Raw genomic sequence first — 14668 nt, forward strand, 5'->3', positions numbered from 1 at the left:
CAGACAAGAAAAGGGACATCTGCATTCCCCAGTTGCAGAAACAGGTAAAAAAACTTGGGAAGGAGGAAAAAATCTAATTTAATCTACAAGGAGAAAGACAAAACATGGACAGATACCTCCCCCCCTGCCTTTTTCCTGGGCATTTCGCTGCCGCCTCCCCTCAGGGCACAGGGTACGGGTTCAGGGTAAGTTCCTCACACCGGAGGAGAAAATCACCCAAAGGCTTCTGAATCCAGACAAGGATAGGGGAGTTGGTATTCCCCAAATCCAGTAACAGGTAAAAAAATTGGGAAGGAGAAAAAAAAATAATTTATTCTATATGGAGAAAGACAAAACATTGACAGATACCTCCCGCCTCCTGCCTTTTTCCTAGGCACTTGGCTGCCGTCTCCCCTCAGGGCACAGGGGATGGGCAAGGGGTTCTGGGGTCAATTCCCCACACGGGTGGAGAAAATCCACCCAAATTCTCCTGAATCCAGACAAGGACAGGAGGTTGGCATTCTCCTGTTACAGTAACAGGCAGAAAAAAATTGGGAAGGAGAAAAAAATCTGATTTAATCTACAAAGGAGAAAGAGAAAATGTGAACAGATACCTCTCCCCAACCCTCCCTTTTTCCCGGGCATTTCACTGCCGCCTCCCCTCAGGCACAGGCGGGGTTCAGGGTCAGTTCCCCACACAGGAGGAGAAAATCCAGACAAGAAAAGGGACATCTGCATTCCCCAGTTGCAGAAACAGGTAAAAAAACTTGGGAAGGAGGAAAAAATCTAATTTAATCTACAAGGAGAAAGACAAAACATGGACAGATACCTCCCCCCCTGCCTTTTTCCTGGGCATTTCGCTGCCGCCTCCCCTCAGGGCACAGGGTATGGGTTCAGGGTAAGTTCCTCACACCGGAGGAGAAAATCACCCAAAGGCTTCTGAATCCAGACAAGGACAGGGGGGTTGGTATTCCCCAAATCCAGTAACAGGTAAAAAACTTGGGAAGGAGAAAAAAAAATAATTTATTCTATAAGGAGAAAGACAAAACATTGACAGATACCTCCTGCCCCCTGCCTTTTTCCTAGGCACTTGGCTGCCGTCTCCCCTCAGGGCACAGGGGACAGGCAGGGGGTTCTGGGGTCAATTCCCCACACGGGTGGAGAAAATCCACCCAAATTCTCCTGAATCCAGACAAGGACAGGGAGGTTGGCATTCTCCTGTTACAGTAACAGGCAGAAAAAAATTGGGAAGGAGAAAAAATCTGATTTAATCTACAAAGGAGAAAGAGAAAATGTGGACAGATACCTCTCCCCAACCCTCCCTTTTTCCCGGGCATCTCACTGCTGTCTCACATGGGAGGAGAAAAATCCAGACAAGAACAGGGACATCTGCATTCCCCAGTTGCAGAAACAGGTAAAAAAACTTGGGAAGGAAGAAAAAATCTAATTTAATCTACAAGGAGAAAGACAAAACATGGACAGATACCTCCCCCCCTGCCTTTTTCCTGGGCATTTCACTGCCGCCTCCCCTCAGGGCACAGGGTACGGGTTCAGGGTAAGTTCCCCACACCGGAGGAGAAAATCCAGACAAGGACAGGGAGGTTGGCATTCCCCAGTTACACTAACAGGCAAATAAACTTGGGAAGGAGAAAAAAATCTGATTTAATCTACATGGACAACCTTCCCCCCCCCCCCCCCCCCAGTCCCTTCTTCCCGGGCTCTTTGCTGCCTCCTCCCCTCCAGGCACAGGGCAGGGGTTTGGAGTCAGTACCTCACACTGGAGGAGAGCAAGGACAGGAGGTTGGCATTCCCCAATTGCAGTAACAGGCAAAAAAATTGGGAAAGAGAGAAAAAATCTAATTTAATCTACAAAGGAGAAACTGTGGACATATACCTCTCCCCCCCCCCCCCCCCCCCCCCCCCCCCCGGGCCCAGATCACTTCGCTGCCGCCTCCCCTCAGGGCACAGGGGATGGGCAGGGGGTTTGGGGTCAGTTCCCCACACAGTGTTCCTGACTCTTCTCCTCCTCCAAGGCTGGCAGGAGAGTCCTTCAGGAAGCCCTGGGACATGAGTCCCTCCCATGGGGTGCAGTCCCTCAGGAACAGTCACCTCCTCTGCCACGGGTTCCTCCATGGCTGCAAATCCACATCGGATCCTCCCTGGGATGCCTCAGAGGCTGCTGTTCCACATCTCCCCACCCACCCGTGACACTTCAGGGGCTACAAATCCACACTGACCCCCCCGTCGGCCTTCAGGGACTGCTCCCCTGTGCTCCTCCATGGGCTGCAGGGCCACAGCCGCCATCTCACCACCACCATCTCTGCCCAGGCACCTTTCCCCCTCCTTCACTCCCTTGGTATCTGTGCTCTGACATTGCTCTCACCTCCTCCTCTCTCCTCTGCAGGTCTCTTTTTTTTATATTTTTGCAGTTTCCTTTCCCCTTTCTTCACTATGCCACTGGCAGAGGCATGGGCAGGAGCAGGGTTGGAACGAGGGGAGCTTCCACCCCTGTGGCTTCCCAGCTTCCAAAACCCCTGCATCAACCCAAGACATCTGGAATAACCCACCTAGGGGACAGTTGTTTGCTTCAATCATATAAAAGAGGACTAAACAAACGAGTAATTTTTTCATATTTTTTCTTCTCAGTCTGGGCTATAAAGACCAATGGTGTTTTGGCAAGAGGATTGGATAACTCCCTTTTCACTTCCAGTACAATTCTGTGATTTATAATTTCCATACAAGTTATGAAACAAATCCAGTTGATATTTCAGTGAGTTCAGCATGTAATGCTGTGGGGAAACAAAACTCAGCCTTAATGACTGATGATAGAGGTTTCAAAGTTACTACAGTATTTTCTGTTTCTAAGCTTAGGTAATATTGAATATATATATAATTGAATATAAGTGTCATTCGAAAGGTTTTTCACAGGTCCAGATCCTGGGGTGCATGGAAAAAGATGTAAAATAGCTCTTGGTGTCCTGTTTATTTCTCAAAACTTAACATACTGCCTTTGAGTTGAGCAGTGATCATGACCATAACTGCTGAGTCTCTTAAATAAATAATATGCAGGGTTTCAAATGAAATTAAAAATTTGGGGTGACCTTTTTTGAATCCCATTCTCTGGTCTGCTAGTGACAGGCAGCCAAGTGGATGCATCAATTGTTGTGTCAGGCTTTAGATTCTGAAGGACACTGTCTCCAATTGCTAATTTAATATTTCAGATACTAATTTAATTAATATTAATTTAATATTTCAGAATGCCACAGCAGATACATATGACTTGAGTTTTGCTTTCCAAATGCCTCTTCTTTTTCAAAAACAGAATTATTGTTCCTTATGCGAATATAAAGATCTGGGACAGGAAGGAATATATGGTATAAAATCATTAATTTTCAGCATTGGCTTTCCTTTTGTCTTCTGCAAGTCATTGAGTGGCCAACTCTCTCAAGTCTCCTCATAGGAAATTGGTTGCTGCTCCTCCATCCTCTCTCTTAAAGGAAGAAGAGGTTTTGTTGATTAAACTTGCTAGTGGGTGGAAGAGAGAATTCAAAAAGCAGGAGTGCTGTAAAATCAAGGGTGACGATTCCATCCACTCATCCAAAGGAGAGGTAGGAAGAAGGGAGATAGTCAGAAGTGGGTTTGGGGAACTTTGGGAGAGAAGAATTTCAGTTGATCAGTGAGGTTGATGATAAAGTTTGGGTTTTTTAAGACACCTGTACTCCCTTCAGTAAATGTGAACTTTCAGTGTAACTTCACACACCAAAGTTATGCAGAGTGATAGCCTAATCCTCTATAAGCAAGCTTTTTGACCCAAAATAACCTTGAATTGATAGAGGATCTTCTCCATGTTTTTAGGGCAGTTCCTGTTTTCTGCTTTTTTTGCTGTATTGCTCCAGGTTGGTCAGCTGAGTATTCTAAGAGGGAAGAGTGGATTGATTCTCCTTCTGGATCAAACTCAGGATCATATCATAGAACCCCAGACGGGTTTGGATTAAATCACTTAAAAATCACCCACTTCCACCCCTTTTCCATGGGCAGGGACACCTCCCACCAGCCCAGGTTGCTCCAAGCCCCATCCAACCTGACCTGAGACACTGCCAGGGATGGGAAACGGGAGCAGACTTCATTCCCCCTGGTTGTGCAGAGCACTAGAAGATCCAAAGCTCTCACCCTTGACTTTTTCTAACTTTTTGAAGGAAAAGACCTCACATCTGGCAGGAGAAAGTCAGCAGTCAAGTTGTTCTTCTGCCTCACGACCTTCAGCGTGTGCGCTCTTGCCCATCACTCGGAGCTCCTGCGTGCTGCCTCTTGCCCAACTTGTAATGAGGGAAAATGGGAAGGAATTGGCAGCATGACTCAGGTGTCTGGGGTGGAACTGAAGACTTTATAAAGGGTATGATCCAGGAGAATATAGGAGTGGGGTGGCATGGGGCTTAGAAAGCAGGGAATTGCCAGATTTCCTCAGCTTTCTTCACTTAGCGTGTTTCAGTGTGACTTAGAATAAGGTTGATGACATCTACTGTTTGATAATACTGCAGAAGTCTCTTTTTTACTTATTTTTATTATTATTATTTATTCTTGCTTTAGAATCCAGTATGTTTTTGTGACACTTGAGGCTGGAAACCAATTTACTTATCTTAAGGAATGTGAGAGTCCAGATGATGCTCTGGAGTACTGCGTTCTACTGCAGACCTAGGTGCTGCAGAACTTTATTAGTCTGATTTCTTTTTCTTTTTCTTTTCCAGATACTGAAAAATATCACTTGGTATGCTGAGCGTGTCTTAACAGAGATCTCACTTGGGAGCCTCCTGATTCTGGTGGTGATAAGAACCATCCAGTACAACATGACCCGGACGAGGGTGAGTTACCTGCAGCTCTTGCATGTGGATTTCTGACTTCAACAGCATCAGTTCCATCTCAAACAGAATGTGGGCTTTTCTGGCACAACCAGTTGGCAGCTGAATTGATAGGAGGGAAGGAATGGGAAGATCAGCTGGATTGACTACACCCAATATTAAGTGGTTCTGAACTTGTAACCTCATCTCTGTTTTATCATCCATCTATTGAGTAGGTTTCTCTGAAACCCATGATTCAGGCACCAAATTGCTTATCTTCAGTTGAGAGGAAAGTTTCCTTACATTGTTAGGCCTTAGAGTTTCAGTTACTATACAATTACTCAGAAGTGAGAATTTCAGCACTATTTATTGTTCATATTTTTATGAAACAGGACGCTGACTGGGGCATAAAACCATTTTGTGCTCTAGCAAAGCAAAACTGCTTCAACTTTGTAGCCTTGTGTCAGGGTGGTTTTGTGTTTTTTGTGTTTTTTGTGTTTCTGTGCCTTGTCTCAAACGTAGAAGCATGCTCTCATAAGCTTTTGAATATTTTAAACAATTAAAGGCAATTTTTTATAAAAAGCAGCAAAAATAATGTTGAGTATATTTTAAATTGGAAGACATAAGGATTTAGCTTTCATCATCAAAAGAATGTGAAGAAACAAGGGCATTCTTCGCATGGATATATAGGATTTGGAATGGATTATGTTGTGTAAATTAATATTTTAGACTTGAATAGGGAAAATAAATCCATACTGGATTGTATAAGTGAATAAATTTGCTTCTGTGATAAGCCTGGACTTTGCCAGGGCCATTGTTTGAGCTGCTACCTGCTCAAATGCTTTCAGGGATGCTAACAAGGGGACCAGAGCTCTGAAGTATCACGTGGGTATAGCTGTGGGATATCTATAATGCCTTAAACAGTTAATAGGGAGATGAGTTATGAAGAAGAAAATTTTAGGATAAGTCAATAAAAAGGAGAGAGAGGAAGGGAGGAGGAGAGAATGTCTTTCAGTATCTTACACCTGTGATCTCATTCTAAATCAGCATTGCTAAAGATAGGAAGGCATACACATATCATTCTTTTATAAGAATACTTTAAGAAAAGCATATTTAAAACATCCTCAAGTACCTACACTTGAAATTTCTGCTCTCTGCTTCTGACCACATCCTTCAAAGCAACGAGGCCCCTTCCACCCCCTAACATTCTGTGATTCTGTGCTGTATTACTCAGCCTTTTGAATGATTCCTGCAGTGGGTGTGTATCAAAAGGACAATTTAATGTGGGGTTTTTTTTTTTCTTCTTTTTTTCTTTCTGACAGGACAAATACCTTCATACAAATTGTCTGGCAGCCTTAGCAAACATGTCAGCACAGTTCCGCTCACTTCATCAGTATGCAGCTCAGAGGATCATCAGGTAAATAAAACATTTTACAAATAGGCTTTGCTTGAAACTCATCTGTGGTGAAACTCAGGAGCAGAGGAACTGGAGTTTTATATGCCCTAGTAGCTACTAATGAACTGCATAGCTGAAGTGATAACTTGAGTAACTAAATAATCCCAGAGAAAATATTGTTGGCTTGATACTTGAATCTGAGTGCACAAAAAAGTATCTCTGAGAAACTTCTGACTTGGATTCTCTTAACAGGACAGCTCAGAAGCTGCTTTCAGAATGTTTTACAGGGATTTGTGTGAATTATGTTTGTTTTTTTTTTTCACTCGTGTATCACATTGTTATAGAAATGCACTGAGGTGGGTCTCAGGTATTCTGCAGACTGGGTTTTCAATTTGCTTTACCTTCTCGTTGTGCTTGGCAAAAAATTTTGTTAAATCAGCTATAAAGCAACAATCCTTTTCTGATGAGACCCTACAAATATGGGAACTATAACCTCAACTTGTGCTTATTCTGTGATTAATACCTGTGCATTATTCTGTGATGGCCCCTGCCTGAGCAGTGTGTAAAGGGCTGGGCTTAACAAGAGACACCTCTTGTTCTTCAGCTGCTGCTCTTGAGGATTTAACTCTTGGAGCCCTTTCTCTTTGGAAAATGGTTGTAAAAGTGTGGCCAAGTAACCAGAATGAATGCTCCTGCTGTTGCCTTTTCCCTGCTTGATGCTCACCCTCTTTTCTTGAGGGTTCAGAATGGGAATTGGAGCCTTTTCCCCATTCCCTGTCACAGACATTGTGTCAAATAGCTGCTCTCCTCATCTCTCAAATCATAGACATGGAGTCTGAGTTTCCCAAACACTTGCAGACATTGAGCTCTGAAGTCACAGCTCTTGGTGTGGTGGGAGGTACATGGCCTTGGTGCTCAAAAACTTGGTCATGTAATAGTGGGATGCTTTGTTTCCCACTTCAGACCTTTTTCCTATGTTCCTTGATTCTGATTTTATTCCTTTTTCTTCTACTGCTGTTCCTGCAGGCCAAAGTGTGGCCTCAGGTTACATTTGGGCCAGGAAGAGGTTATCTTGCTAGTCCCAGCTGCTATCACCACTCAGTAGCCTTGTAGCCATCTAGGGTAGCTTCATGAGTGGCTTGGCTTTTGGTCAAAATGCTCTGAATTTATGGACATCTGCTGTTCAAACTTGAAACTCCAGGTTCAAAGTAATCTCAGCTGGATTCATTTGATTTAGTTGGGTTATGAAATGTTTAAACATGTTCTCTGCTGGCTTTCCTGTGAGGCTTGAAATTCATTTTTTCATTTCACCTTATGAAATCTCTTAGCCCCTGTTAGTAAATGGAGGCAGCACTGATGGACCCAACTTGCTCCATGATGCCAAAGCAGAATATTTATATTTAAATTTCTCTTCTGGTTCTGCCATCAGCTTGCAAGCATCTCTGAGAGAATAAACTGCAGCATCCAAACTCAACAAGTGTTTCCTGGGAAGGAAAAGCCTAAAAAGATGATGATGCTTTATATTACATGAAGGATTTTTGGGTGTGGGTCTTTAAATTAAGTAGCTGTGAAACACTTTAACTTCAAATCTTCTTAGCAATACAGCAGTCATAATTTAAGCCTCACCAGATGCTCTGATGATTCTTTTCTTAATGTGAGAAGTAATTCCATTTCCATGCTGGCTTTTTCCTAATCCTATTCTGAGCAGAGACTGCCAATTGTTTTAAAATCTGAAGGCTATTTTCTAGGAAAGAATTAGCTGTGAATATTCAATGTAGTGTCTTAAGAGCTCAGTAAAACACAAATTCATCATGTTGGGTAATTTGTATCACGTTCCAGGGAGCATGAAAATTGACAGATTTGTCTAAATCTATTAGAAGCAGCTGCTGGAAGTGAAAAAAAAAAAAAAAAAAAAAAAAAAAGTAATAGATGTTTTATAATAAGATCCAGGACAGTGTTCATTTCTTGTTGGATGTCCTCTACTGTAGACTGCCTTGATTTGGACAACCTTCCCTTCTCTCTCCACTCTTACCACTGCTTTAATTTCCAATATACAGAGTTGTTTTACCAGCATAGTGCCAAAAATGATATTCCACTGCACTGTGTCTCTTATATTTGTGGAGTGCTGACCCTTGGAGTATCTTTATATCCAATTAGTAGACTATTATAAAAAAATACAATAAAACCACGTGTCAATGCCAAGGAACAACCAGAGGTGGCTGTGTAGCCTCTGAGCAGCAAAGCAAAACCAAGTGGAGTGTTATGCAACCAGGGTAGGTTTTTCCTTGGCTTGCTTTCTAAACTCCAAACACAGTCATCAAAAAGTAAGGCCAGGCACTTCATTATTAGTGCAGGTGTTGGATTTGTCACTTAAAACTGGGATCACTTGGCTTTAATTTCTTTAATTTCTGTGGAAAGAGCTTTGATGATATCCAGGTAGTGCTTGGAAGTGGAGAGGAAGAGCTTTCCCTGAGGAGCTGCATTCTGACATCTCAGGGCCCTGTACTTCTGATAAAATCACTGACAAAAAGATGACTTAAGGCAACTGCTTTTCCTTACAGCTTCATCTCTTGGAAAGTTTCCTGGTTTCTAAGCAGACATGCACCACTAGAGGTTGCCATACACCTCCCCAATTAGACATCCACATCTCAAGTGAGATGACTCTGTGGGGCTAGCAAAACTCTCCAGTTTGCCTTTTTTTCTCTTAACTCTTGCCATGGAACCCACTGAGAACTTGGTTGCACTGCTCCAAAGTCAGCACAGAATTTTACCAGTGTCATGGTTTGTTGATTTCTTTGGCTGTTGTAGGAGATTCAGGGTACAATGTGGAGAAAGAGGTTTCTGTCATCCTCCTGGTGCTCACAGGGTTGGGTAAAATTAGGAGAAAAGGAGTTCTTAAAAGGGCTACTGAGTTCAGTTCTGGGCTTTTCACAGCAAGAAAGACATTGAGCTGCTGGAGTGGGTTCAGAGAAAGGCAAACAAGCTGGGGAAGGGTCTGGAGAACAAATCCTATGAGGAGAAGCTGAAGGAACTGGGAATGTTGAGTTTGGGGAAGAGGAGGCTGAGAGGAGCCCTCATGGCTCTGCACAACTCCCTCCAAGGAGGTTGCAGGGAGGTGGGTGCTGGGCTCTGCTCTCAAGTGCACAGTGCCAGGAGCAGAGGCAATGGGCTGAAGCTGCACCAGGGGAGGTTTAGCCCAGCTCTGAGGATGAATTTCCTGCCTGAGAGAGCAGTCAGGTGTAGGAATGGGCTGCCCAGGGAGGTGGTGGAGTCCCCAGCCCTGAGGGATTGGAAAGCCATGTGGGTGAGGCACTGCAGGACGTGCTCCAGTGGGCATGGTGATTTTTTATTTTATTTTGTTTGGGGTGGGGAGGATGTTTGTTGGTTGGACACAGTGATCTTACAGGTCTTCTCCATCCATGACAATTCTACGAGCCAGCCCCACTGATTCTGTTGCTGTCTGGAAGAAACAAAGATAGTAACTCTACTTCTGACTGATCAGCCATCCTTGAAGCTGATGGAGATGACTTCTGTAGCAAAAAATAGGCATTGAGATGAGATATTGGGAAGAAATTGTTAAGTTTGAGGGTGCTGAGCCCCTGTGCCAGGTTTCCCAGAGAAGCTGTGGCTGCCCCATCCCTGGCAGTGTCTCAGGTCAGGTTGGATGGGGCTTGGAGCAACCTGGGCTGGTGGGAGGTGTCCCTGCCCATGGAAAGGGGGTGGGAATGGATCAGCTTGAAGGTCCCTTCCAACCCAAACCCGTCTGGGATTCCATGCTGCTGGGTACTGGAGTTCCTCAATGTGGGATTTTCCTTTTTTTAATTAATTTTTTTAATGTGTGCCCTTCACAAAATCATCATCATTTTGTAGAGTCAATCCTGTTTCATGAGATCCCAAGAAAAATTCCCATCCCTTCTGATACAGACTTCTTTATTTGAGACATTTCACCTCCCCAGCCAAACAATTTCTTTCCTGTGGTAGGAATTTCATTTTGCTGCTACAGGTTCCTCTTGTTAGGAGTCTGAGGGGATTTTCTTGAGTGAAAACACTTGTGATCTCTCTTTTGGACTACAAACTCTTGCTTCAGAGTGAACTTTTTAAGCTCAGTTGAAGTTGATGCTGGTTTGAAAATTGTCTTAAAGTTGTTAATGTGTTTCTGTTGAAACCTTGCAGTGCTACTGCAGTGCATTTATAAATAATTCACTGCTTTCCAGCTGCAGGTGGCTTTGATCAGCAGATTTTCTGCTGAATGAAGAAAAAAATCTTGCAGGTAGTGCTGTAGAGAGTGAAGAACATGTGTGGCATGAGGAGAAAATGCATAAGTGATCTTTTAATTTGGCTTTTTTTTTTTTTTTTTTAAGGAAATGTCTACATGGTGGTAAGAGATCCAGGTAGCTGTGTATTTTCTGTTCCTGTGTATGAAACCCTGCAGCTGATTTTTTAAAAATAGGAAGTGATGGAAGCATCTGGGATGGAATTGTTTCAAGTTTATCAAACATTTCTCAGTGATGGCCCTGAGTGCTCTGAGTAAAATTCTCAGAGCTCTGTAAAACTTCTGTGCTTTAAACCAATAAATACAGGTTAGAAAGTGAGGTATAAAAAACAATTAAATTTAAAAAACCAAGAAGTATAAAAAATGAAGTGTAAAAACAATTAAATTTTCTTCTATGATTTAATATTGGTGAAGTGTTCTTAAAACTTTCTACAACAAGGATCTCTGTGTAGAGAGCAAAAGACATTTTAATTTTACTGGGCATTTGTGAATTGAAATTCTCAATATTTTTCAGCAAAGAAACCTCCTGTTTGGTAGGGGCCACACTCAACTGAAAACACTGACATTTTATAGTATGTGAATGTGCTAAAATTCCATTTTACCCATTGCTTAGGAGCAAATATTGAACCCTGCTTAGGAGCAGTTTTGACCCATTCTGATAATAAGATGTGATTGCTGGCTCAGAACTCTTTAGCCTGCTCACCTAGAAAGATAAACAGATTTTTCTCCCAGGTGGCTTTATCCTCTGTGAGCACTCTGGTTTTCCTTTTTTTTTAAAATTTCCTTTGATGTCCAGGGAATGTTTTAGGAAGCTCTTTAATGTGTAGCTTCCTCTTTCACTGGAGAATAGAGGTGGGACAGTTGGAGCAGAAAATGAGTGAAATTGAGTTCCCCAAATCGAAGGGACTTTTCAAGGAGAAAGTTTTGAAGAAAAAAACAGCAACAAGCCAAGGTTTGCTTCAAAGCTGTTTGGTTTCTAATAATAATTCTCATTGGAAAACATAAGAACAGAAGAGTTGCTTCTCATATGAGAGTCCTGGGGGTTTTTTGGTTTTTTTTTTTTAATTTCTATTTTAAATTTTAGCTTTGTGGGCATTTCAAACTTGAAGTGTGTAAATTGAGCAGAAGATCTGAGGTAAATAGAGCATTCTGTGCTTTTATTCAGCTCATCTTTCTGTCTTCTTTCTTAAAGGAGGGGAATGAATGGGGAGTTGGCCAGATAGGAAATATCCTCAGAGTGATCTGAATGTAGGGATGGAACCTTTTGACCCAATGAAACCTGATGATGGAAAAATCTTATTTTAGAAATAACCAAAATTAGAAAAGCTCCCAGTTTTCAGTAATCAAACCCACATAACACAAGGTGGTGGTGACAGAGTTATAAATGAAGAGCAAATTTATCCTTCTGTTAACACATAATAAAAAAACCCAGTTCCTTCTTCCTTTATTATTTCTCTGTTGGTACTGGGGTGACAAAGGATTTGTGTTGCATGGAGCTTTATGGCTTTGGAACCCAGAGGTTTGCATCATCATCATCATCATCATCATCATCATCATCATCATCATCATCATCATCATCATCATCATCATATTTCTGCTAGGAACCTGGCCCTTGGGTAGGGTTTAATGGAGAGATCAATAACAAATCTTTTATAGTCAGGGGGTCAAATCTTAATTGGAGCATTTAATTATATCACCATTTACTGATCTCTTCATTGTAACAGAGGGGTTTCCATAACAGCAAACCCTGGAGAGAAGAGGCTGCTCCTGCTCTTTCCCCCAGTGTACATCAAAAGGCTTCACAAATGAAATTATGCACTAGGAAAAGATAAAGATCTGAGGGGGATTCTTGGAATTAACATCCTGTGGCCAAAGCTGTTAAATATTGAACCCTCTGAGGTGCCTCTTTCTTTTTTATAACCAAAAGGAAAGAAAGAGAAAGAAAAAAAAGGATTTGAGGGCTATAAATGTTTGTAGTGACAGGGAAACTGCAGGTGTTGAGAAGAGCATAATCACAAATACCTGCTTTCTGATGGTGAAATAGAGATACCTCTGCTCTAACCTATTCAAGAATAATATGGATTTTTTTCTCATCCTTAGTATCATAAAATGGTTTTGGTTGGAAGGGACCTATAAAGCTCCTCCATTCCCACCCCCTTTCCATGGTCAGGGACACCTCCCACCAGCCCAGGTTGCTCCAAGCCCTCATCCAACCTGACCTGAGACACTGCCAGGGATGGGGCAGCCACAGCTTCTCTGGGAAACCTGGCACAGGGGCTCAGCACCCTCAAATTCAACAATTTCTTCCTCAGCTCCATCCTCAATCTCCCCTTTCTCTCCAAGTTTTAACCCATTTCCCTTCTCCTCTCCCTACCCCCCCGTGTCCAAAGCCCTCCCCCAGCTTTCTTGGAGCCCCTTCAGATATTGGAAGGTTGCTCTGAGCTCACCTGGGAGCCTCCTCTTCTCCAGGCTGAACAACCCCAATCCCTCAGCCTGGCTTCCCAGGGAGGTGCTCAGCCCTCTGAGCATTTGAGTGCCTCTCCTCTGGACACCTTCCAGGAGCTCTGTGTCCTTCTGCTGTTGGGGACTCCAGAACTGGACCCAGCACCCCAGGGGGGGGCTCAGCAGAGCAGATGGGGACAGTCACCTCCCCTGACCTGTTGGTGACACTGCTGGGGCTGCAGCCCAGGACATGGTTGGTTTCTGGGCTGTAATCCTACATTGATGGCTCATGTTGAGCTTCTGGTCCACCATCACCCCAAAATCTTCTTTTCAGGGCTGCCCTCTGTCCTTACTCCTCCCAACTTGTATTTATTTGTCCATGGGGGCATTCTTTGCATCAGACATTGAAGGAAATTGCCACCCACTGCAACATCAGGGCTGGTTTCTGAGTTTTCTGATCAAGAGGGGTTTTCAAACCAAGCTTGTGCTGGATTTCACTGGAGGTGCTTGTGCTGAAGGCCATAAGGACACCCCACAGCCCTGGGTGCTTTATTAATCCAAACAGTGGCTTTTGGTGTAATTCCTGCTCTGGAGTATTTTTCATGCAGACATCATATCACTGAAATAAACAGGGGGAAAAAACCCATCATTCTGTGGATGCAACTTCAGGTGATTTATCTACAGCTCAACCAGCTGGTTCATTTTCTGTGTTTGCTTTCAAGCTGTGGCAAACGACCTGCTCATCCCAGAAAGCTTTTCTTGCCAGGCAATCCACAGGACTCTGCCTTGAGCAATTTGTGACTTTAAAAATACTTGTGTTGATTTTTTTTTTTGTGTCTCACATTTTGGTGTCATTTTCCACGTTCCATAAGAGGTAGATTTCTCTTCAGGAGGGAAGGCCACAGAACTGACTGTTGTACAGTGCCTCAAAAGTAAGAATTCAAAACATCAAGGACATTTTAGTGCTTCTTCACTTTGAAATAATTTTGTAGTGTTTTTGTTTAGAGGTGAAGACATTTATTACCTAACCTGGATATAAAATGATAATCTGTGAGAAACTTTGTAATGAGACTTTTTTTTTTCTTTACCTCCCCCATGCAGTTCAATATGTTCCAAAAACAATAATCCCATTTTTATTAAGATGTTCTACATGAGCACTTCTCAGAAAAAGGTTCTTCATGATACTCTGTGCTTGAAAGAGGATGTTCTGGGGATGGAAAATCAAACAGCTCCAAGCCTCTGAGTCTCAACTTGTCAGGATAGAAGTTGTGTGCAGAGCAGGAGATCTGGAGAGGTTCTGGTGGGAAGAACCTTGAGTAGCTTTGGATTGCTCCTTCATCAGCTGTTGCTGGAAAAGTTGATGGGGAGTTTGGTGCAGATGCTTTTGTTACTCTTCATGCTTCACTTTGCTGCTACTTGTGGAGAAGTTCCTGCACCTGGTTGGGAGACAGAAGCAATTTCTAAAGATCTCAAGAGTGTTAAATAACAGAACCATATGCTGGCCTTATTAGTAGCTTGTTGACCCAGATTAGCTGTGGGGAAGCTTCTAAGCTGCTCAGCCAGTCCAAAATGGAGAGGTGTCATTGCAATTAGGAGGAGAGACTGTGACAAATGGGGAGACAACAATTATTCAGATAAGAGAGAAGAGAATCTTAGTGGCAAACATCTTCATGCTGGGATGACTTAGTAAATAAAGTGAGGTTCATTTTGAGAAGGACCAAAACATCCTTTTTTTTGTGTTTT

At 42.9% G+C, this 14668-nt stretch overlaps 1 protein-coding gene across 3 annotated transcripts in view; it reads left to right on the forward strand.

Moving 5' to 3' along the window:
* Positions 1-14668, forward strand: part of DYM (dymeclin) — a 164898-nt gene that overhangs the window by 74284 nt on the left and 75946 nt on the right. For all 3 annotated transcript variants that reach the window (XM_071731262.1, XM_071731264.1, XM_071731263.1), the window contains exons 12-13: positions 4725-4838; positions 6137-6231. In XM_071731262.1, the coding sequence (XP_071587363.1) occupies positions 4725-4838; positions 6137-6231 (209 nt within the window). The remainder of the gene's footprint in view (positions 1-4724; positions 4839-6136; positions 6232-14668) is intronic.

This window comes from Heliangelus exortis, chromosome Z (genome assembly GCF_036169615.1).
Source record: "Heliangelus exortis chromosome Z, bHelExo1.hap1, whole genome shotgun sequence".
In the NCBI taxonomy this organism is placed as follows: Eukaryota; Metazoa; Chordata; class Aves; order Apodiformes; family Trochilidae; genus Heliangelus; species Heliangelus exortis.